At 37.6% G+C, this 24,954-nt stretch overlaps 2 protein-coding genes across 2 annotated transcripts in view; one reads left to right on the top strand and one right to left on the bottom strand.

The window, feature by feature from the left end:
• TSG101 (tumor susceptibility 101) overlaps positions 1–23,553 on the bottom strand; it is a 39,752-nt gene extending 16,199 nt beyond the window's left edge. The window contains exons 1-7 of the mRNA XM_054586009.1: positions 23,408–23,553; positions 16,523–16,607; positions 14,492–14,557; positions 12,226–12,389; positions 9,768–9,894; positions 5,997–6,063; positions 1,621–1,712 (exon numbers count right to left, since the gene is read on the bottom strand). Coding sequence (XP_054441984.1) covers positions 1,621–1,712; positions 5,997–6,063; positions 9,768–9,894; positions 12,226–12,389; positions 14,492–14,557; positions 16,523–16,607; positions 23,408–23,449 — 643 coding nt within the window. The 5' untranslated portion in view covers positions 23,450–23,553. The remainder of the gene's footprint in view (positions 1–1,620; positions 1,713–5,996; positions 6,064–9,767; positions 9,895–12,225; positions 12,390–14,491; positions 14,558–16,522; positions 16,608–23,407) is intronic.
• Positions 16,746–17,605, top strand: LOC129080565 (transcription factor BTF3 homolog 4-like). Its single transcript, XM_054586104.1, has 2 exons — positions 16,746–16,760; positions 17,135–17,605. Exons 1-2 carry the CDS (start codon positions 16,746–16,748, stop codon positions 17,603–17,605), a joined length of 486 nt encoding a protein of 161 aa, XP_054442079.1.
• Positions 23,554–24,954: the final 1,401 nt, after the last annotated feature.

The raw sequence follows: 24,954 nt of genomic DNA, 5'->3' as shown, positions 1-24,954 counted from the left end.
CTCATGGCCACAGTAGCACAGGGAATAACAGTACAAATCCCAGTAACCATGAACATAGTGAAAATGTTCACTATGCGTGACCTCTGATATTCGAATGATACTTTCATGCTTCTGCTTTGCTTTGTTACATTTTTAAAGTTCAACAATGTTTTGCACAATGTATTACTAAAACACGATAAAAAAAAAACCAGTTGTAGGTAAGCAACAAAGGTTAGAAAAATAATATACACATTAAAGAATATCCTAGGTTATCATAAAATGACCTTTCTGACCTTTCTTAAAAAGTACTCTTAAAAATACAAAAAAATATTAACTGCTTTGATAACCTGTCCTAAAAACAAACATTAGATTTGACTTTAAATGTACCATTTTCACCAAATTCCTATTTTTGGATATATGGAAATCATCTATTCTAAGCCGTAAAACACTTCACACCTATTGTACTGAAGAGCAACACATAAAGGATCTCTAGAAACTGAGGCCCTCCACAAACCAAAGGAACTACACCGTCATCTCAATGAGAAACAGGGTGACAAAAGAGCACTATTTCCATTTTACTGCCTGAACCAAAATGAAGAGCTTAACAAGATTCAGTGTGCTTTGCTTATGGTTTTAATATCTCCAGTCATTAACTTTATAACTTGATTTTTTAAATTATATTGTATAAAAAGAGCTACATTAAAGATGAGAATATAAAATAAAAAGAAACCCCAAACCATGCTACTAGAATCTCAGTAACTGCAATGTATCAATGACAAAAACAATGGAAGAAAATGATTTTGGGGGGCACGTATTTACACTTCAGATTTCTGGATGGTTATAATTTATCAGAAAATGTAACCGAAAAATAAACTTCACAAGCTCCTGCATTCACTGAGGCACTCGGCAAAATATTTATTGATGAACTTCTATATACTAAACACTGTTCTGATTTGGGAGTGTGTGTATGTGTGTTAGGTGATGGTGGCAGCTGATTGGTCAGAGTAGGCCTGACTGCTTCATGCCAAGAAAACAAGCAGTGGATAAATCCTAAGGCAGAACAGTAGTAGGAGATGAGGTCATATAAATAACAAGGGGGAGGAAAGCAGGGTCACATAGGACCTTGCAGGCCTAAGGACTTGGGACTGAACTCTGAGGGAAATGGGGAAACACTGAAAGGTTCTGAGCAGAGAAGTGACCTGGTTTATTTTCATAGGATTACTTTTGCTGCTGTCACAAACAGTTGTAATAAGCCAAGGATAGACAGAGAGAAACCTTTCAGAAGGCTTTTGAAGGACATTACCATGAAGAGTTTTTCCTCTTAAAAAAAAAATTTGTCCTCTAAAGAATATTCTAACATTTCAACGTAAAAGGAAAAAGCAGGTGGGGAGGGTGGAGAGAGGGAAGGATAGGACTAATGGTGCTTAGGGATACAAACTTGTAATGAGGAGGAAATATACAGTAATATTGCTGCGACAGTAACACTACAACATGTAAATGTATCAAAGTAACGTATTACACACCTTAACTTACACAATGTTACAGCCCAAATTTATTCAGTAAGAAAATGAAATGCACTTTTCACAATAGGCAACTCAGACTTTCCTTATGTGGAGAAATACAATTTTGAAGGCTACTTACCAACAGTGGTCACAGGAGGCTGGGAAGGGTACTGGGAACTTGTTGTGGCAGGATACGGACCACCGGGTGGGTAAGGACAGCCTGGGTAACCACTGAAGAACAGAAAACATTAAATATTACGATGATCCAACACTATAGTATCTTTAGAACTCCATTCAGGAAGTTAAACCTGACATGTCATTCTTTTTCCAGTTAATGACTATACAGTTTTAGAGCTACAGGTGTCTGCCTAGTCAAACTAAATTCCAGAGAAATTCCCTTAATGACACTGGTTTTACTTTTATAGTGAATGGTTACAATGCTCTTGCTTGGCGCTGGTTATCTGAGGGTCACCCTCACAGCAGCAGAAAGCAACCAGAGTATTTCTATGGGGAGTTCTATGGCATCAGATCGGGAAGCAACAATTATTTTGTAAGAGAACTCTTCCATTCTGATTTCCTAGCATAGAGGAAAATGATGCTATTTAGTGTTTGCTTGTGGTTCACTGATAACCTTTGTGATTCGTCTGACCTGAAAATACTTCTGCTTAAATAAAGTCTTAAAAATTTCCTTCTCACTCTAGAAATTTTGTATCATTCATGTATTCATATCAGAGTTGGAAGGACCTTTCCTCAGAAATATTCTCAGATCTCCTAGTCAACTTTGTTTCATAAATGCCATTTACAATATCCCTGACAAATGGTCAGCATCATTGTTCTTGTGCCATTACTTTGGAGCCATTACTGAATAAAATAAGGTTCACTTAATCACAAGCACTGTGACACCACGGCAGTCGATCAGTTGAGAGGGCTAGCTACTAAGCGACTACCGGGCTGTGAGCATATGCAGCATGCAACGCTGCACAGAGGGATGATTCATGTCCCAGGAAAGACGAAGTGAGACAGTGTAAGACTTACTCAGGGTACTAGACAGTAGGCATCTGAAAACTTAGAAATTGTTAATTTCTGTATTTTCCATTTAGTATTTTTGGATTGCAGTTAACTATGGGTAACAAACTATGAAAAGTGAAACCACAGATAAAGGGGGATTACAGTACTATTTCTTTTTATCATTTTTAAATTTTTAATCATGACTGACAGACATTATTATTTGTTTCAGGTGTATACCCCAGTGATTAGATATTACTTAAATTACTACTAATCATCCTGATATTCTTAAAAGATTTTATATATTTATTTGTAGAGAGAGGGGAAGGGAGGGAGAAACAGAGGGAGAGAAATATAAATGTCAAGAGAAACATCAATCTGCTGCCTCTCACATGCCTCCAACCAGAGACCTGGCCTCCAACCCACACATTTGCCTTGACTGGGAACTGAGCCTGCGATCTTTTGGTTTGTGGGATGATGCCCAACCCCCTGAGCCACACCAGCCAGGGCTTTATTAGGATATTATTGACTATTCCCTATGCTGTACTTTACACCCCCATGACTATTCTGTAACAACCTACTTGTACTTTTTAATCCCTTTGCTTTTTTCACCCATCCCCCATCCCTCTCCCATCTGGCAACTGTCAAAATGTTCTCTTTACCTATGAATCTGTTTCTGTTCTGTTTGTTCGTTTGTTTTCTAGATTCAACCGTTGATAGATATGTATTTATTGCCATTTTATTGTTTTTATTTTTGATTTTTATTTTCTTCTTCTTAAAAGGACCCTTTAACTTTTCGTATACCACCACTTTGATGGTGATGAACTCCTTTAGCTTTTTCTTGCCTGGGAAACTCTTCATCTATCCTTTGATTTTAATGATACTTTGCTGGGTACAGTAATCTTGGTTGTAGGTCCTTGCTTTTCCTCACTTTGACTATTTCTTGACAATTTCTTCTGGCTTGCAAAGTTTCTGTTAAGGAATCAGCTGACAGGTTTATGGGAGCTCTCTTGTAGGTAACTAACTGCTTTTCTATTGATGCTTTTAAGATTCTTTCTGTCTTTAAACCTTTTGCATTTTAATTATGATGTGTCTTGGTGTGGGCCTCTTTGGTTTCATCTTGTTTAGGACTCTCTGCACTTCTGGGACTTTTACGTTTATTTCCTTCACCAAGTTAGGTAACTTTTCTGTTGCTACTTTTTCAAATAGGTCTCCAATTTCTTGCTCACTCTCTTCTACTGGAAGCCCCATGATGTGAATGTTGGTAGGTCTGAAGTTGTCCCAGAGGCTCCTCACACTATCCCCATTTTTTTTGGATTTTCTTTTCTTTTTGCTGTTCTGTTTAGGTGTTTTTTGCTTCCTTATATTCCAAATTGCTACTTTGATTCTTGCCATAATTTACTGTACTACCGATTTCCTTTAAGTTATTCTTCAATTAGTGGAGCCTCCATTTCTGACTAGTCCTTTTTTATGCTGTTTAAGTTTTCACTAAGTTCACTGAGCATCCTTATAACTAGTGTTTTGAACTCTGCATCTAGTAGATTTCTTGTCTCCATTTTGTTTAGTTCTTCCTCAGGACTTTTGCTCTGTTCCTTCATTTGGGCCATGCTTCTTTGTCTCCTCATTTCGGCTGCCTCCCTGTGTTTTTTTCCATGTATTAGTTAGAGCTGCTACTTCTCCCTTAATGACACTGGTTTTACTCTTGCACTGTGTCTAAGTGCTTGAGGTAGGAACTAAGATGAATCCATCTCTTCCTCAGGATACTAATAATCGAAATAGGGCAAGATTCCCTGTAAACAATCTTGATAGAATAAAGGAAATAACAAATGCTAAATAAAAGTTCAGGAGATGGAGTGTGGGAAATCAATGCTAGCCAGAGGAAATCAGGTAAGATTTTGGGAGATTTGTAATATCTATGAAAGTTGAACCTAATTCTCTTCAATTCCTCTACTCATAACCCTAAATTCTCCAGCCATGCTAAAGTATGTCCCTATTCTTTGCTGGGTTTTTTTTGGCTTTCATACCTTTGGCTACATAACATGAGTGGGCTGGACTTGACATCTCAATTACCAAATGTTATTACTCTTTGCAGCTTCTTCCACCTCTAAACATCTCATTTTCTTTTAAGGTCATCCTTGTAAATGTTTAAACGGCATTTATAAAACTATTATCTAAGCTTCCACCTCTAAACAGATGGGGCATCTCTTTTAAAGTTCTATTTATTACAACACTTACCATTTTCTGTCTTTTCTGATAGCAGGAACTGTTTTCTAATAATCTTAATACATGCTTGCTAGTACACATATCAAAATGGGACCAACCATTCTTGACATACCTTTTAGTTTCCTTGTATACATGCTGCAGCTGATAAATAAAATTTTGAAAAGATCTTAAGGCTTGGAAGACCTTAGAGATCATCTAGTCCAACTTTCTATAGCAAGAAAAAAGACTCTCATATTCATTGTTTTAAGACAAAGATTCTTCTTCAGTCACTGATTTATTAATTCTCCTTTAGGACAAAGGAAGAAGATAAGGAGATTCTGAAGCTCTTCTATCAAGACCTTTTATATACAGAAAGATATCAATGGCCAATGGAAAAAAAATCACATTTTTGAACAACAGTTGCCTCAAAAAGGAACTTCTTACAAGTAACCTCACAGAACAGACTTTTATGGTTACATATGATAAGTGAATAAAGGTTACATTTTTGTCAATATTTCTGGCCTTCATTTTTATTTACAAGTTTCTTTACAATGGCTTTATTATTCAGAAGTCCATTTCCTAATTGTATTTCCAACAACTATTCCCTATACATCCAAAGTTCCTTCTTACTGGCAACTCTTAATTCTAAAGGTTTGTAATTTCAGGGTTTTAAATAGGATTCCATTTCTAAACTTAAGAAAACTAAAGGTCTCAAGAAATCTAAAACTTGCCCTGGCTGGCATGGCTCAGTTGATTGTCAGCCTGCAAACCAATGGGTCGCAGGTTCGATTCCCAGTCAGGGCCCATGCCTGGGTTGTGGGCCAGGTCCCCAGTTGGGGATTTGTGAGAGGCAGCTAATCGATGTATCTCTTACACATTGATGTTTCTCTCCTCTTTCTCCCTGCTTTCCCCTCTGTCTAAAAATAAATAAATAATGTCTTTAAAAAAAATTAAAATATTATTCTCTGGGTTGAATTCATTATAATTAGTATTCCATTAACCTTTGATCCACCAATGCTGTTCTTAAAGGTAAGTAGCAAGAATTTCAATATCTAAAACCAATCAAGATAATTGTCATTACCCCAACCCTTTCCTTTCTGTAAATGGGATAGAGCTGCATTTCTCCAAAATGGAAAAAAAAAACCTCCTTTTGAGCTATGTACCACAAAATTCTACCAATGAACCCAGTCTTATCTTCCGTTAAATTGTAACCAAATTTATTTTAATACCCTAGTTAGCACCTAATATTTTGACTCTAGATCAACAGTAGAATTTTGAACAATTATTCAAAAGATCAGTTTTCATTACCTGGGATTGGAAGGGTACCCGGATGGGTATGCAGAGATTCCACTGGGCATGCCTGGCATGTAGGAAGCTGAAAATAGTTTTAACAGTTTAAAATAATATGCATAGTCCTGGGTACCTAGGTTATTACATGAGCTATACATCACTGTCAAACCACAGCAAAATTTCATACAGTTAAAGAATATAAATCTCAGCATCAAACCAAACACTTCACCCATATTCTTTACTTCAAGCATAATGCTCTGCAAATCACATAATTCTCAAAGCATTAAACATGAGTAATGACAACACATGTGACAATCCCAACAAGGACTAACTGGCAAATAGGTCAACCTGCTCAGCTCTGCAAGCTCTCAAAGAGTCTCCAATCTGAGACAGGAGCTGGTTCAACATGGAATTAGAAGGTGATTCTGCCCTTCTCTGGTCCAAAGTAGGCTTCTTAGAGAGTGACCTCTTTATTATATCTAAGACATCTTTTGATATTTCTTTTCAGACTATGTTGACCAATTAGCACAGCTGGTTTTGTTGGCTTGATTGAGGACTTTAAAAGACTTCAAATTACTATAAGAGATTCTATATTCAAAACTTATATTCGGCTAGAGTGGTTAAAAACAAAACAAAAGCCTGTAAATGCTAGAGAAAAAGGGCTCGAATAGAGCAAGCTTAACGATGCTTTATTTTTTTTTTCACAGAAAACGCCAATGACAGAAGCAGTCAGTGGTGCCAAGAGGCTGATGAACAGAAGATGAGAAGTTAATTTTGGCCTTAACTGGAAATGTCTGAGAATCAGTTTATCCTCAGTGAATTTTTTCTCATTGACTATAAGGACGAATTAGCCCTTAATCCAATCAGTATTTTAGTGCCTTCTAAGTGACAGGCATTGGGAATTTGATTACCAAAAAAAAGAAAACAGGAATTTCTGGCCTCAAGTTGCTTCTAGTCAGGGAGATAAGGACGCCAAGAGTAATAGCGCAGAGTGAGAAGTGTCGGGACAGGGGAAGCACAGAGTGCTGCTCTATGTGAGGTCACACAGGAGGCAGCTAATTGAAACCTAGGAGGGGGAGGTAAACAAAAGAGACCCAGTAGAGGAATGGTATAGGAAGGCTTGAAGGCAAGAGGGGTGGGGCCTTCAAGAAATAAACCTTTAGAGTGTAGAACGCTAGAGAGGTGGGAGACCTTAGAAGTCTTTACCAGAGTTGATGAGCAAACATCTCCAACTACCAGTGTTCATAGCCTTTTTGCTAGCATGAATTTATTGATGTCATAAGTAAATTTTTTCTTAAGTATAAGGAAGCTAAGATGATGTTCAATGTTATTTCAGAAATATAAGAAGACTCCCAAAATGTCATACTTGCTAGATAGCACAAATTATCTCTTTTCTTGCTCTAGGGGCTAGGCACAGCTTATCTTTATGAACATCAAAAAATGAGGCTGCTATTAAATGTCATCAATATACATACTATATTTTGCCATGTACAATGTGCTCCTGTGTGTAATAAGTACCCAAGTTTTTGTGCACATTATACAGGGGATTATTTTGCCCATCATTATATCCATGTATAATGTGCATCCTTATTTTTTCCTTAAAAATTTGGGCAAAAAAGTGAGCATTATACATGGCAAAATATGGTATTCAATTACTGCCCTCATGCTGGGTTCTCTCTTACATATACAAAACTACCACCTCATAATTATATGCAATTTTCCTTTTCTGAAGTTCTGAAAAGCTAACAATTCTACTAAAGCCTTCGAATTTTAATTTTGTGAAACAACAAATGTTATTTGGATCCAAGACTAGCAAGGAAGCAGATAATGAAGTGAAGTAATTTTAGAGCCACAATCAAATGTAATACAAATACACGTAACATGTAAGCATTAAATAAAAACAAATGTGAAATGCTTAGTTGTGTATCAGTTATCATTCAATAAATGTTGACTATTACTTATTACTGTTGGTTGTCAAAATATGAAGTTTGAAGATAACACTTTTTAAATGTGACTCATAGCTAGCTCAAAAATCATCCTAAAACAGGTAAAAAGGAGATCAAAATGCTCTGAGCAATGACCCTGATTGGTGTGGCTCAGTGGATTGGGATTGTTCCACAAACGACGAAGTCGATGATTCGATTCCCAGTCAGGGCACATGCCTGAGTTGCAAGCCGGGTCCCCGGTTGGGGGTGTGCAAGAGACAACCATTCGATGTTTCTCTCCCTCCCTAACCTCCCCTCCCTTCCCCTCTCTCTAAAAATAAATAAATAAAACCTTTACAAAAATATGTTCTGAGTAATAATAGAAGTATATAATTTCTCAATTAAAATATAATATTTAAGTATGTATACAAATTTCTGAGCTATTCCTTGGTGTGTATGGGGAAGGAATTCACTTTCATTTCTTTACGGTTATACCTAATTAAAATATTGTTTAAATGTATAAAAAGTATTAAAACTGGAATGGATGGACAATAAGTTGGTCTTTTAGTAACTTAAATTATTTCTAGATTACTTAATGTGATTTACAGTGACTACAAAACTGAACTGCAATTGTGATCTCTTCAGTGTGGTCTCTTTCTAGAATGTGGTGCTTCCAATGTCAATAAAAAAGAAGTTTATAAGAAGAAATTTAGGAAAAAATGTTGCTCAGGAGATTGCCTAAATTTCTGAAAAGGTTCCTACCATAAGTGGTCACTGCTATGTTATTTGAACAAATAAACACGAATGATAAACTAGGAAATACTTGATATTTCAAACTTGTATGAGCAAGGTTATCTAATCTTGGGCACTGGAGAATTCAAGATGAAAATTTTTTGGTCCAAAAGAATACCTAGCATCTTTATTAAGAGTTGTCCTAAATCCTAAAACCAAGCTTACTCTGGGAAGGTAGGGCATGAAAAGGAAATGGGTTCCGAAAGTTCTTTCTGTTAAATTCCCATTCAGCTTATGAGCCAAGATGCTCCTCAAGACAGAATGAATTAAAAAGGAAGAGGATAATTTTCAGCAGAAAAATTAAAGCTCACATAATCTGATTTACAAGGTAAATAAATCTGGTTAATTACAATCTTAAGATCTGTAAAAATAATCACAGCTCAAAACAATGAAATCAATGTAGGTTTAATAAAGTCAAAACAAATAAGTACAACCAATTCTCAAATATCTGGGGTGATTTTGAAGTATCAGTAAGAATTATTTTTAAAGACCCAGAAATAATGGAGATAATGTACATCCATTAGGGGAGCCCTGGTACTGACTCCATGCCCCTGTGCCCTCCACACAAGACGGAATCACGAATTGGCTGTACGATAGAGAAGAAAGCTGAGAGCTAGATGTCCAATTGTGTATACCCAGAATAGCTGATGTGAATGATTTAGTTGACTTTGTTATTGATTCTTATCTATAACACTGATCCTGGAGTTGTAAAGAAAAGGAAAGGTCAGATTACCTTTCAGGTTATATCTGCTTCCAAACTGATCAAATACGGCTATTCCATGGCATGCATAATTAAAAAGAAAAAATTCTAGCTCTATTCCAGCATTCTTCCTCCCCTATTTTGGAATCCAGCACACCCAGAGTGAGATTTCTACCCACAAATGAAAGCCCAAATGCCAGTCTTTGGTGGGAATCTGTACATGTAGATGTGGGGCCTCAGAACACCTCCAAAAAATCCACTAACTTGATAAGCTAAAAAGCAAAATGAAGTCATTAAAAACATTTTGTTAACAAGATTTTCTGCTTTCTTCTGTTTCTATGAGTTTAAAAATCAACTCTCAATTCTACTTACTATTTGGTGGCCCTGTTGCCTGGTATGGCGGATAAGATGCTGACATCGTAGGTCGAGAGAAGACTGGTGGTTCATCTCCAAACACCACAATCATGACCTGAATAAGCCCCAACAAGTCTGACTGTGGCTAAAAACAGAAAACAAATTTAAACCAGCTACAGATTTAAACAGAACACAAATTTAAACCAGCTAGATTTAATTTTTGGCAAAATGGAAAAGTCTGGCCATTTTTAAAAATCAGTTTTCAGCTCAGCTTGATAATTTTCTTTATAGGACCCCAAACACAAACGTTTCATTTAATTAATTTAATAAAGCTAAGTGATTTTTTTTACTTATTATTTAGTTATTTATGTGTAGCAAGTCTGACGTTTCGTGTATAGCACTCTCCGCTTATCCAAGGTTTCACTGTCTGCAGTTTGTTATACATGGTCTGATGATAATAAATGGGAATCTCCTTAAACAAACAATTCATAAGTTTTAAATTGTGCACCATTCTGAGTAGTGTGATGAAATGTCATGCCATCCAGCCCAGCATGTTCACAAAATTAACACATACAGAGAGAAACAAAAACTCCTCAGGATAGAGATCAATTTGAAGGGAACCAACATTTCTTATTCCATGAATAAGGTTCTCTCTCCTTTGACTTAAGTCTTCCTTAATGTCTTTGAATAAAATTTTCTCCATAATGGACTTGTACATCTTTTGTAGGTTTTATTTCTAGGTTAATAGCACTAAATAATACGAAGTATTCATTTACCAGTTTATTAATTCTCTATTGTGACTGAGTCCAATCTGCTACTAATTCCATCTACTGAGTTCTTAATTTCTATTACTCTATTTTCCATTTCTAAGATTTCCAAATCTGTGTTTGATAACCAGGTTACCTGGGGGTGGCAGTGTCCTAGTTCTATTGTCTTTCGCCCCCTTTCTTGATGTACCTGTTAATTTTAAATTGCATGCTGGTCACATTTTGTGACAATTTATAGAGGCTTTATATATTATCTTCCTCCAGCAAGAGTTTACCTATCCTATGGCAGGCAGATACTATGAGAGTCACCTTAATTTAATCAGGGACTGAGCTTACTTAAGGTTGGGGTTCTGTTAGGCTCATCATGCCAGACTTCTTACGCTTGGGACGTGCTCCCCCAGTGGCATCGCTTAGGAGCCTAGGACGCTGACCCACCCTCCTGTTCCGTGATAAGGTTCTAACCTCCTGTTGCCTCCTCAGCCTGAGGATGCTGAGAATTTGGCTGTGTTTCTCAAAGGTTTTCTGCTTAGCTCTTGAGCATCTTGTCTTTGAAGCTTAGGAATTCAACATACCCTCTGAGGGGAAAACTCAATTATCTGGTTTCTTTCTTTGTAATTTCCTTTTCTTCCAAATTTTGGCTCCTACAGTACTGGCTGTATTGGCAGACAGAACAGCAACAGATCTTTTACAGATCTTTTCAGGTCTGTAAAACTGCTAGGAACTCTATAGGTTTCTTTGCCTCTTAGCGAAGGCCCTTTGCCCAGATTCTCAGCCTCTTACCCTGCAGGAAGAATCAGTAAATACCCCCGGGGAAAAGTGGCAGAGCGCTGGCTTATCTCTTGCAGTTCGCTTCACTAGAGGATCTTGGCCCTTCAAGCCCTCATTGCCTCAATGGTTCCCCCAAGCCTTCTACAAATGTTCATACTTTGGCTTTTCTAGTTATTTTGACAGGAACACTGGTCTGCCAGAGCTTTACCATTAGAGTCAGAAATAACAGTTTTCTACCATTATTACTTCTTGATAGGAACATTTTGAGTAATGATATTTGAACAGTTTCACAAATACGTGCCATCAGTATACTATTTTTTTTAAATGTACTTCCCACTACAGGAATTCTATCTATACTTAAACATTCAACTCAAACAAATAAAAGTGACTAAACATATTCTGTAAATTACCAAGCTCCATACAAACATAAGATATACAGTTATGCGCCACATAACAAAGGGGATACATTCTGAGAAATGGGTTGTTAGGTAATTTCATCATCACGTAAATATCATGGAGTGCACTTACACAACCCTAGATCGTACAGCCTACTACTTTGATTCTATGTGCTGTATTTTTATATGACTGGCAGTGTAGTAGGTATGTTTATACCAGTATGACTACAAACACACAGGGAATATATTGCGCTATAATGTTAGGACAGCCACAACATCACCAGGCAATAGGAATTTTACAGCTCCATTACAATCTTACATGACCACTATCATATATACAGTCTGTTGTTGGCCAAAATGTTGTCATACAGCTCATGACTGTACTCGTTTTGGATAGCCTTTTTCAATTACCCAGCTTAGTAATAAGTGATCTTATATGACCTTGTCTCCTCCTTGGGACCCTCTTGGAGTGTTAATAAAAAGTTAGATGGTAGTGAACAAAATATATAAAATACAAGAAATTCACAGAACATTGTTAATACTTACATGTTTCCATTCATGTAGATAAGGAAGATATATCTTCCCATTTGCATCGACATGCTTTCCTGTTTTAATAGTCATTGAACTAGTAGGCTTAACAAAACAGATAGGGGGATTATATGGGTATGTGTCCAGCAGCCACAGGCATATTGGAATATTATATACATTACCTGAGAGAGAAAGAAACTTCAGTTACTATTTTTATTATTTTTCAATATGGCTTAGTAGGTAAGCAAGAGAGAACTAAAGTAAGCAACACTTTTAAAAAATCACAACAAATACTTTAATATTTCAAGTTTAAGATCAGTTTCTCAAATTTTCAGTTTGTAAAATACACCAGCAGGATTAAGGAGTTAACTGATCACTACTCTGCTAGTGTGTGCTTGCAGCTATTAGAGCATTCTTCATGAAATATCTTTCAACCCAATCCATTCTTTGCTACTTGACTCTTGTCATTTCAGTTAATAAGCTTCACTGGGAAGGGTTATACAGGGAAGACCATGGATTGTGGTGGCCTATCAGAAAGTGATATAATTCCTTTGCCAGAGCCAATCCAACTGTCAAACAGGTGCTGATGGTGGCTACAACTTCATCAATGCATATGGTATTTTCAGTGATACTTTTTCAATCAGTAAAATCAATGACGTGATCTCCTTTCTGTTTTATGAAAAAGAAATCTCTCTCAGTTGAGAAATTTGACTATATATAGTCAAACTGAAGAGTGTTTCGAAGGATCTAACAGAGTTAATACAGTGAACACAGCCTTTTCTTACTAAGCTCAAAGCCACTGTCCCAAAAAACCATTTGAATCACCTAACATAAATTCAGATACTTTTCCTCTTAGAAACAGTTTCACTTCCTATAAATACAGGCATTAAATTTTAAGTAAGGAAATTACAAAGTTGTGGAAACTTGGGTTTACTTTTTACCCAAAACTATACAATTAAAAAAGAACTCTAACAGAATATACCCTAATACAGAAAACAGCAGTTTATTTCCACCAACCAGAATTCTTTGGGCTTAAGAACTATGCCATTTGAAAAATGGTGAGGGAGCAAAGAAGGATTTAGATAAAATTTATATATATAGTAGAGGAAGCAAATATCTTTAATTATTTTTACCATAGTTTCCTGCCTTTCTCTTTCCCCCATTACATTTCTCTAACCAGAGTTTACCTCCTAAAGGCAAAACCAGTTATCCTGAATTTTATTCAGTCCTCCATAATCTTATTATACTTGCTTTATTCAGTGTTGATATTCAAGTGTTTTTCCCTCCCTGTCTGAAGTGTCCATTCTATTATTAATCCTTTAATACCAAGTTCAAATGTCAACTCCCCCATTACCTTCTGACATGGTATTAGTCTTCTTGGTAATCTCACAGCACCCTTATATTTTATCATTCTATAGTTACAGAATATTATAAATATCTATTTATTTCCTCTGTTTCCCCTATCTGTGTAAGTTCTTCCAGAGGTAGTACATCCTTTATCTTTTTATACATAGCCTGTAACACCTATGCCTCATGCATAGCCAGTGCTATATAAAATTAATGGTTAAATTACAGAGACACAGGTCTTAGTAAGTCACAAGGAATAATTCACAGAGTTGCCCAAAAACAGAACAGTTTTTATGAAACTGAATGTTCCCTTATCACTATAAGTATTCCAGCAGAGGGTGGCTAACTGGCTAACAAAGATGTAATTATCCATCATCAAATTATCACCAACACTGCAATTTTAAGTAATAGTTACTTTTGATATGCATTTATTATATACTAGACTCTGCGCTAAGTCCTTTACATACAAGTTCTTTTTTGAGTTAGATACTATTATCCCAATGTTATAGATGCCCATGATCACAAACCTGATAGACTACAGACAGTGAGACTGAAACCTTACTCTACCCTGACTTTAAAGTCTCTGTCTCAGCCACTATACTGTATAGCTTCCCATTGTCAGGAAAGTCTGAATACAGTAGGAAGCTGAATTAGGAGGCACGTAAGGTCCTTTTCCAGTGCTAAAATTCTATGAATCTATGAAACTGCAAACCCTTCCCACAGGAGGCGGCACTTATACGTTGGTAGGAGGGGGAAAAAAGCTGAAAATATTAGGTGCTGCTTCCAAATAAAGTTCAATTTCAATATAAGTTAGAATCTCTGTATCACCATGAAAATAATGAGAAAGCAGGCTTAATTTACTTATAACTCTTTGGCAACATACTGTGTGCATCAAAATGCATCTATACTGGAAACATAAACTACATAAGACACTTACCTCTATAAGGCACAGGAATTGTTCCAGTGAGGTTCATTAGTTCCCTGGAACTGCCATCATTAAAGACTGAAAGGAAAGAACAATGATTTTAAAAAAATGAGCATTTTTATAGATGTTCCCATTAAGTTATTCTTTCAGAAACGCTGGTTAAAACTCATCATTACCCTTGAAACAGGTTAACTTGTAAATGTATCATCCTTTCCCCCCAATAACAGAGTGTCTTTTGTTGAGTCACTCGGTGGGATCAGTTTTTGAATGGGTAAAGAAAAGATGCTTTGAATTACTTCGGAAAATGGATGTTGAGTGCTACAATCCCAGTAAACGTAAGACCTGTTTCCCCAACTAACATGATTATAAAATTACTTAAAAAGTAACTATCCAATGATACCATACTTAAAGTTAATCTAGTATCATAAAATTTTAGATTTCCCATATGTTTATCCTCATTTACTATCATTCTCAGTCCTAATATAGCATTAAACCACTGTTTTTAAAAAGAAAAAAGTTTTCACAATCAAATATATACAAATTTTTAATACAAGTATTCTCATACCATATCACGCAAGTTTTTCTAACTATAATCAACTGATTAATTAGGGCACACATGATTTGTATTACATGGACTGCTATTATTTGTAATAATGATTTGGAATTAACACTGTATCACACAGGGAAAAGGCTGTAATGTGAAGCACAAGAACACAGTACTGTTGACCTCAGTTCTTTTTCTTACTATTGACAATTATAAACTGTGTTATAAATTATTCCAATTTTGTGCTTTAAGAAAATCCCATCTTATTTAAATTTATGACTTCATTTACTCTAAAAGCATGTTGACAGCAATGGTTTAGATGTGATTTGGCCATATAAAGCTATGTGAGATTTTTTTCAGTTATATTGGAATCCTTTTACTCAACAAACTTATTTATATATATTTTTTTTAGCATGCAGTAAAACCTATTGCAGAAAAATTCTAGCTCCAGTCACTTTCTCCCCCACTGAAGCCATTTTTAAGTAAACTAGTTTTGGTAATGTGAGTTTTTTTAGGGCTCTAAATACCACAGCACAGCACGTGGACATGAGGTAGAACTGTGCCCTACGTCTGGAAGAGAACTTCTGGTTCCTGTCTTTGCTGTGCAGGAAACCCAGGGCTGAGAGTCCCTCTGTTGCCTCCCACCCCTCCTCACAAGGGCCTGATGTTTTCAAAGCCCTAGGGGTAAGTGGAGCTTAGAGTGAGGGCCCCGGCCACACAATTCAGCTGCTTGTCCTCAGTGCCACGGGCCTCATCATGGACAGGCGCTCTTGGCCCTGGCACATCAGGTGTGGAGACAAAAAGACTACTTTAAAAATAAGAATAACTTTAGGTATTGTCATTTCTTACTTAAAACCGAGGTTTATTTTGTCTCAATAATGAACTGTCACCTACACACTCTACAGGATTAAGGATCATAGTTTAAAAATATTTCCCTTATCTATAAAATAACAGCATATAGTTCTGCTAAATGTCTAAGACTATAAAGAAATGCTGGGGGCGTGGGGAGGTATTTAACTTTAGGATACACTACGCTATAGTGTATCGTCTTCCCTGCTGTTGAGGTATAACTTTCTAGCATACTGGATGCCCTGAGAAACACCGCAGCATGGCTGCAAAGAAGCCACTGAATTTTGTTTAATCTGCAATTGCTCAAATTTATCAACAGAATCCAACCCCATCCCCAGTAACATTCTTTACAACTACAGATAATACTTTGGGAGATGATGAATTAAACTACCTTTAACGTCCCCTTTAGGTCTAAATTTGCATAGCTCTATGTTAGAGTACTTTTTAAAAACTTGTAACAACTACACAAATATAGATGTTGTAATTAGATCTTGTAATTTTCTATTCCCCCAATACTTATATTAGGTGAAGTTTTAGTTCTACAAGGGAAAAACCAACAACAATCTTAAAAGGAAAATGGGAAATCTACAATCATTAACAAAAGGAGTAAATTCACAGTACAGTATTGGTATTTTATTATGTAAACTCACCATATGAATCCAATACAGGTTTGAGATCTTTGTATAACGTAATAACATTGATAGTTTCACGTACAGTTAGGTCTCTGTATTTGTACTGAAAAGCAAAATCACATAAGAATTTAGTTTAAAACCAATGCACCTATTTTATTGCTGGGTTAATCTTAAAATCTTATTTCCTTAATAGCACTTTAAAAGTATAAATGTTCTGACTAGTCATTAACATTAATTAAAGATGAGAATTGAACTGGTGACCTTTCAATTTGCGGGATGATGCCCAGCCAGCTGAGCCACACTAGTCAGGGTTCTATTCTCTCTTTTTAAACCTTTTTAAATTAGGGAATATTTTAAACATCCACAAGTAGACAAAATAGTATAATGAACTCTGTCATCCTACATCCAGCTTCAACAATAATAGCCAATCTCCTTTAATCTATAATCTCATTCATCTTTCCTTCCTCCAATATTATTTGGAAACAAGTCATAACATCATATCCCATTGCCCATAAAGATTTTAGTATATTTCTTAAAAAGAACTTTAGAAACCCACACACTGAGGCAGCCATCTTGCTCTTCCTGTGTGCTGGTGTTGGAGGACCCTCCCTGCTTTGGGTCTACCAACAGCATAAATCAAAAGGTAGCCAGACTTCGGGCTCAGGCCGGGATAGGGGCAAGGGTACAGCTTGCAGAAAGAAGGTGGTACAGAGAATAGCTACGGCTGATGACAAAAAACTTCAGAGTTCTCTGAAAAGACTGGCTGTGAATAATATAGTTGGTATTGAAGAGATAAACATAATTAAAGATGACGGGACAGTCACTCATTTCAGCAGTCACAAAGTCCAAGCGTTCCATTCCACTAACACCTTTGCAATTACTACTCGTGCAGAAGCCAAACCAATGACAGAAATGCTTTCTGGAATATTGAGTCAGCTTCGTGCTGACAGCTTAACAAATCTTGGGGAGTTAGGTGAACAGTTCCCGGAGCAGGTGTTGGATAGCAAATCGCCAAAACCAGAAGACATTAATGAGGAGGAGGTTGATGTCCCAGGTCTTGTAGGAAATTCTGATGAAGCATCAAAGAATGAAGCTAACTAAAAATCTTTTCTGGTTTTTGGACGCTGGCATGGACTAGATTTAACAAATTAGCTGTGTGGTTCCAAAGTTTTACAGGCATGGAGGACATCAACTGTTAGTAGGTCAGTAATTTATTTTGTACATTAATAATACTGTTTGTTCAGCATTTTTCAGTCATTTGATTTTGCATGTCCTCCCAGGGTCTCCTCTTTTGGTCAAAATACAAAGTATTGGTGCAGTTTGAGGGTGTTTTGATTTTTGGGTTTTTAATTTGGCTTGGGGTATTTCTGGTGTGTATATGTTTATGCATGCATGTGGGTATGTGTATATACAGTGGAAAGCAAATCAGAAACTGTTCTATTTATCCTCTTCCTTCCCCCAGTAGAAATAAACAAATCTTTACATTAAAAAACAACCCCACAATACTATTATTATACTAAAATAATCACCATTTCCTTAATATTATCAAATATGTGGTCTCGTGTCTTTTTTCCCCCTTTTTAAAAATTAAACTCATTGGGGTATCATTGGTTAATAAGATTATAAAGGTTTCAAGTGAATACTTCTATGATGCATGATGTGTATATTGCACTATGTGCCCAGCACCCAAAGTCACATCACCTCCCATCACCATCTATTTGATATCCTTGCCCTTTACTACCTTCCCCCCAACCCACGCTTCCCTCTGGTAACCACCATTTGGTTTTCTGTGTCTATGAGGTTTTAAAAAATTTTTTTAAAAATGTTTATTGATTTTAGCGACAGAAGAAGGGGGAGAGAGAGAGGTGGGGAGAGAGAGAGAGGCAGAGGTGGGAGAAGAGAAGCAGAGGTGGGGAAGGGGGTGAGAGAGATGAGAAACACGGACTGGTTGCCTCCCATACGCGCCTCCACCAGGGATCGATCCCACAACCTAGGCATGTGCCCTGACTGGGAATCTAAACCCCAACATCTGGGGGTACAGGAGGACACTCCAACCAACTGAGCCACACCAGCAAGGGCTGCCTATGAGTTTTTGTTTGTTTTTCTTTTTATTCATTTATTGCTTTCAGTTTTATATCCCACACACAAGTGAAATCATACGGTTCATAACATCTCTGTCTGACTTTTTTCACTTAGCAAGATATCCTCAAGGTTCATCCATGTCATGTTTCCCCCCCCCTTAATTTGAATTAAAATCCAAATAAAACCCACACATTGTAATTTGTTAAAATGTCTTTTAGAGCTCTTTTAATCTATAAATTCTCTCTCTATTCCATTTTTTTGGTAACAGCTTTATTGAGATATAATTCACAAATTTAAAGTGAATTATATGAAGTTTTCAGTAGAGTTGTGCAACTAACTCCACAATCAATTTTAGAACATTTTTATCAACCCCAAAAGAAACTTATACCCTTTAGCAATTACCCCCTCCTCACCTGCCTCGCACAGCCATTCACCCTAGAAAACTGCCAATCAATTTTGTTTCTATTGATTTGCTTATTCCAGACATGTCATATAAATGGAATAATGTACTATGGGGCCATTTATGAGTAGCTTTTTTTATTTAGCATGTTTTTAAGGTACATCCACATGCTAGTATGTATCAATACTTCATTCCTTTTATGGCTAATATGCCATTATTATTAAATATATCACAGTTTATCTACTCTTCAGGTGAAGGGCCCATTTCTATTTTTACCCCTTGGAATTTGACAAAATTGGTTCATTTGTCCTATAGAGGCCCCCATGGTTTGCATTCTGCTAATTGCATCACCTTGGTGTAGTTTAATATGTATGTATAAGCTCCTATGCCCTCTATATTTCCTCTGAATTAGTAGTTCGATCTAGAAATTACGATCTTTCCCCTAAATTTTTCCCCTCCCCGCTCCCGCTGCTCCTTCTCTGTCTCTTTGCTGGTCTTTCCCTTCTCCTACCCTCTTAGTATTACTAAGCCCCAGGGCTCAGTCCTTGCTCCTCTATAGCTAAAGACACTCCTTTGGCGATCTCCCTCACGGCTTTAAATGCCCTTTATATGCTGATAAGTCTCAAACTTAATAATTCCAATCTGAACCTCTTTCCTGAAATCCAGACATGTACGTACAATTGCCAATTTGATATCTACACTGTGATATGGAATCAAATTTAATATGATCAGAACTGAATTCCTTATCTTCCCCCAAATCTACCCGTTCTAAAGTCTTCCGTATCTACATCTTCCCAGCTGCTCAAAACCAAAAGCCTTGGCTATACTTGCTGCCTCTCTTTACTTTACATTTACAGTGAAAATCCTGTTCGTTCTACCTTCAAAAATATCCAGAACCTGATCACTTCTCCCGACGTCCATAGCTACAATGCCAGCAAGCCACCATTATCATAACAGCCTTCTGGAGATACCTATAGGTGACTCTGCCGCTCCTCTTAGCCTCCTAGTCTTCCCATCAAACTCCAAGTAAATGCCAAAGTCCTTACAAAGGCCTGAGAGCCCTCGGAAGTCTCCCACACCTTTATTTACCAATATGTTCCCCCTTGCTCACTCCAGACTAGCCACCTTCATCTCCTTCATTGTTCCTCGATCACGCCTAACAAGCTTCTGTATCCGGCCTTTTGCACTTGTTTTTCCTTCCTTCTGGAATGTCCTTACTTCAGATTGTCCCAATTTGCTTCCTCACCTCTTTCAGGTGAGGGTGGGCTCAAATAGATCTTCTCATAAAGGCCTTCCTTTACTATTCTGTAAAATTGTAACCAATCTCATCTTCACCCCCTAGCGCTCTTCCACTATTTCCCTTTCCTGCTTTACTTTTCTCGAAAGCACTTATTACCTTCCAAAATACTACTTAATTAATGTGTTTACTGAATTCTTTATTGCCTTCTATGAGAATTTAAATTCCAAAAGTGTAGTTGTTTTGTCTGTACACGTTTGTATCCCCAAAACCTAAAACAGTGTGAGGCACACAGCATCATCGATGTCAGCTCTCTTTCACCTATGCGGTTGTGACCCCACCTCTAGGGATGCTGTAGATACACTATGCAAGAATACAGGCAACTGCCTATGTGAAAAATTGGAAGTAGAACGGTATTTGTGTAAAGCAAGATGGACTAACGATGGAGAAGGGTGTTACCTGTAATACCATATAAAAATGTAATAGTGTATGTCAATTATACCTCAAAATAAAATAAAATAAAAAGACATAAGTCAAGGCAGGTGGCCCAAAGTGCTATGATGGGTGTGGCAGTCCCACAATCAAGAATAAAGGACCATCACCTTAGGAATGTGTCTATGGTCCTGGCTGGCAATTCCTACAGTGAGCCACCTCCAACTGAAAGAATAACACCTGAAGCTACCCCTCTACGAGGAGGACAAAATTCCACAGATATCTTCTATTATCCTACTTACTATTCTTACCATCTATTTATAGGCTGGATAGAAAAGATGCTGATACTCAGAACTGACATCATCACTTGTAGGAGGCTCAGTTTTTCAGATATTGGTCCAAGAACCAAAAGATGGGTAGAATGCTCTCTCCCACCTCTTCCCTACATCCTTTTTGTTCTTAGGGTTAAAAGAGGTGGAAGGGAGAGGGAGACACGTTTCTCTAGAGGAAGCCTAGGAATCTTAATTATGGTTTTTAAAATTCAAAACCAGTATTTCAATATTCTTGTCTTTATATATAAATATTTAATACTATGCTATCAATTTAAAGATCAAAAATGGCATGGACAGATATTCTTCAGTTACACGGTATGTAAAACAATATACCGTTTTTAAAAAAATGACATATATAAATGTTACAACACAGATCTGGGCCACAATCTTCTAGGGCTCCCTAAAACTTTATCTACAATTAAAGATAACTACTTTATCAAAACAAAATAAAAAAGTCTAGAAGATACTAGACAACCAAGAGAAGTAATATTTTGAAAACTGTCACTCTCTACAGAGGTTACGTTCTCCTTAACCAAACCCAATGGACTAGAAAAAAATTTTTTCAAAGAAATAAGCTTGTACATAGTAGTGTGTTTTATTAATATTGAACATTGTTTATATTACTTCAATTTCCATCATTCTTGATTTGTCAACCATCCAAAGCTAACCCAGTGAACTACGGAAGATTCAATTCTCAAACACTTCACATATATCTTATTCCAATTAGGTTTGGTAAATTTGGGGTAGAGGGAGACAATCCAGTTCAGTCTGGTATCAGGTGCCACATTTGAAGTAATTATCAAAATAATTCACAGCTTTAATAGACAAAATGACTATCTTTTTTTAAAAAATGAAAAAATAAACCAGTCTCGAAATGTGAAGATTTTAAGTTCAAAGCAAATAAATTCATGTTATAAGAAGTATACAAAGACAGTTACTCTTATGGCTAACAGACATGAAATGATGCTCAATGTCTATAATGATCAGAGAAATGCAAATTAAAACTACAACGAGATATCACGTCACACCTGTCAGTATGCTATCTTCAATAAATCCACAAATGACAAGTGTTTGCAAGGATGTGGAGGAAAGGGAGCCCAAAGCACTATTTAGGAGTGCAGATTGGTGCAGCTACCGTGGAAAACAGGAGTTTCTTTAAAAAATTAAAAATGGAACTGCCTTATGACCCAGCAATTCCACTTCTGGGTATTTATCTGAACAAACCCAAGACACCAATTTGAAAGAACATAAGCACCTCTATGTTCATTGCAGCACGAGTCACAATAGCCAAGATATGGAAGCAGCCCAAGTGCCTATCAGTAGAGCCGAGTGGATAAAAAAGAGGTAGTGCATATATATATATATGCGGTGGAGTATTACTTGGCCATAAAAAAGAATGGAATCTTACCATTTGTGACAACATGGATGAACCTTACGCTAAGACAAGTCAGACAGAGAAAGACAAATACTATATGATTTCATTTTTATGTGGAGTCCAAAGAACAAAATAAATGAACAAACAAAATAGACACAGACTCATAGATAAAGAAAACAGACAGACTAATGGTTGTCAGAGGTGAGAGGAATTGGGGGACCGGGTGAAGAAGGTGAAAGGATTAAAAAGTACAAATTGGGAGTCACAAAATAGTCCTGGGGATATAAATTAAAACACAGAGAATACAGTCAACAATATTGTAATGACTATGTATAACTGCCTAACCACTGGGCTGTGCACCTGAAACTAATACAAAATAATATTGAATGTAAACTGTAATTGAAAAAATGGAATTAAAGAAAAAGACAGTTATTCTTAGCAAATCAAAGTCCCTGAAATGGTAATACAATTCTGTTTACTTTACCCGAGGTAGTGAGGTACTTGTATTGTGGATTCTCGGGACGTTTTCATTTAAAATCGAGCCTATTCAACCAAGAGTTACTGATCTCCCACGCGTCAAGTACTGAGCCGTGTGAGGAATACAAAACTGAAAGAGACCGTCTCTGGGGGCCCGAGAGGGAAGGGCGAAGACTGACGGATCCCTGCACTGGCGTGGAGGTCATCCCCCAGACGGAGAATTAAATACAACCTTCTCTTGTATTTATAAACACTAAAACGAAACCTATACTGCCCCACAGACTGCTCCAAACTCAATCGAAAGAGAGGAGGGCGGGCGGCAGGTGGCGGACGGCCTCCGCTTCGTGCCTTTGTTGACTGTCGCCGCCCCCCACTTTCCCTGGCCCCGGATCCGGGCTCCGGCACTAGGCGACAGGGATCTGGGAGCTGGGGGACGCAAAGGCACCCGAGGGCCACACTGGGGCTCCCAGCCAGCCTGGGAGGCTCGTTGGACTGGGTCGGGCCAGGCCCATCCGGGCACGGAAGGGGGCGGTGGGCGCGCCGGGTAGCGAACGCATCGCGGCCTCACCTTGGACACCATTTTCTTGAGCTGACTCTCCGACACCGCCATGGCGGCCACCTCGTGGCTTCTGTCCCCGTAGGCAGGGGGTCAGCCGCTCCCGGGCTGCCCCAGGCCGCCCCACACAGCAGCACACTAAGTGGCCAGCCCCCCACCCCCCCGCCTCTAACAACAGGAAGTCGGCAGCCACGACAGACCTTCCGCTTCCTTTACGTCACTTCCGAGGTCATCTGTGAAGCCGGTTACCTCCCACCTAGCTGCTGCTCAGGTGCGGTCAGGTCCCAATGATGAGGGCATCGTGTTGTGAAGGTCCAAACTCTGGGCTGGGACAAGGCCGCTAGGTTTTGTTCACAGTTGCCCTTTGACTAGGGGAGCAGGTGCAGGGAGGGGAAAATGTACTGTGAAGTTCTTGCCAATGAGCTTTAATAACTGATTCATCAAATGGGAGGACACTGGGCTGAGTCAGGAAATCTGCCACTGACTTGCCCTTGTGATAATAGCAAGCAAGTGCACTTTTAGCTCTGGTTGAAGTTTTTAACATTTTTAAGAGGAGAAGCTTGCTTTGAATGATGCCCAGGGTCTCTCTGATTATCAGGGTTTTGTTTGAAGCTTAAAAGTTCTTAATACTACATTAACAAGGTGCAAGGGCAGAGCACTAGTTTCACAGAAAGCATGGCGGTAACTTCTCCAGGAAACCACTTCCCTGAGTCAGAACTTCTCTGTGCCCAGCTATAAATGATAATACAGGCTGCATTCTACATTGCACTATATTTGTGTACTATCCTGTCCACTGTCCAAGTCCAAGTCTTTGAGGGCAGCCTCATCTTCAGAAACTCATTGCCGTGTACAGCTCAAAAGAACTCGATCTTAATTGAATTTCTACTACCAATAAGAGTTCTTCATAGTCATTTATATTGGTCATTGCACATCACCGTCAGTTTTAAGAACAATGTCATTGAAGATACTGTAAAACTTTGTTTTGATGATGTGAGCATGGTAATTTGGATGATTTTAGCCTCCTGCTAATGATGAACAGGCTGTAGTATTAATTGCCTTCTAAACTGGCACCTAAGTGAAGGTCATATACACAAAGAGAGCATAACTGAAACCACGTGGAAGCATCATTATAAATTGTTGCACGCACACACAAACACAACACAAACTATTCCAATAGGTATAATTTTTTTTTAATATGGACAACATATATTAGTAAAGCATACAGCTCCTGTCAAAACTGTAAGGGAGTCTATCTTGCTACTGCACCTTTTTAATGTCACTTAAAAGCAATGTGGTTTTCAAACGGTTTCTAAAGCCACAGCTTAACTCAGGAATACCTTCATCTAGAGCAACTCTGCTTTTATCAATCAAGAGAGTGCAGGTAATACATTGTTTTAAAAGTTTTCTTGCCAAAAATAATCTAAAGTTTGAAAACAATCAACAAAATCCAGTCTCTTCATTTTGCACTTAAGCCACTTAAAATGAAATAACTAAATATCTTGGGGACCATACAATTATATGAAAGAATCTTTCTCTTCAATCTGAATAAATTTCCTTCC

This window comes from Pteronotus mesoamericanus, unplaced genomic scaffold (genome assembly GCF_021234165.1).
Source record: "Pteronotus mesoamericanus isolate MK-2021 breed Mesoamerican mustached bat unplaced genomic scaffold, CSHL_Meso_final contig_90, whole genome shotgun sequence".
NCBI lineage: Eukaryota > Metazoa > Chordata > Mammalia > Chiroptera > Mormoopidae > Pteronotus > Pteronotus mesoamericanus.
This window is presented reverse-complemented; position numbering and strand designations above follow the sequence as displayed.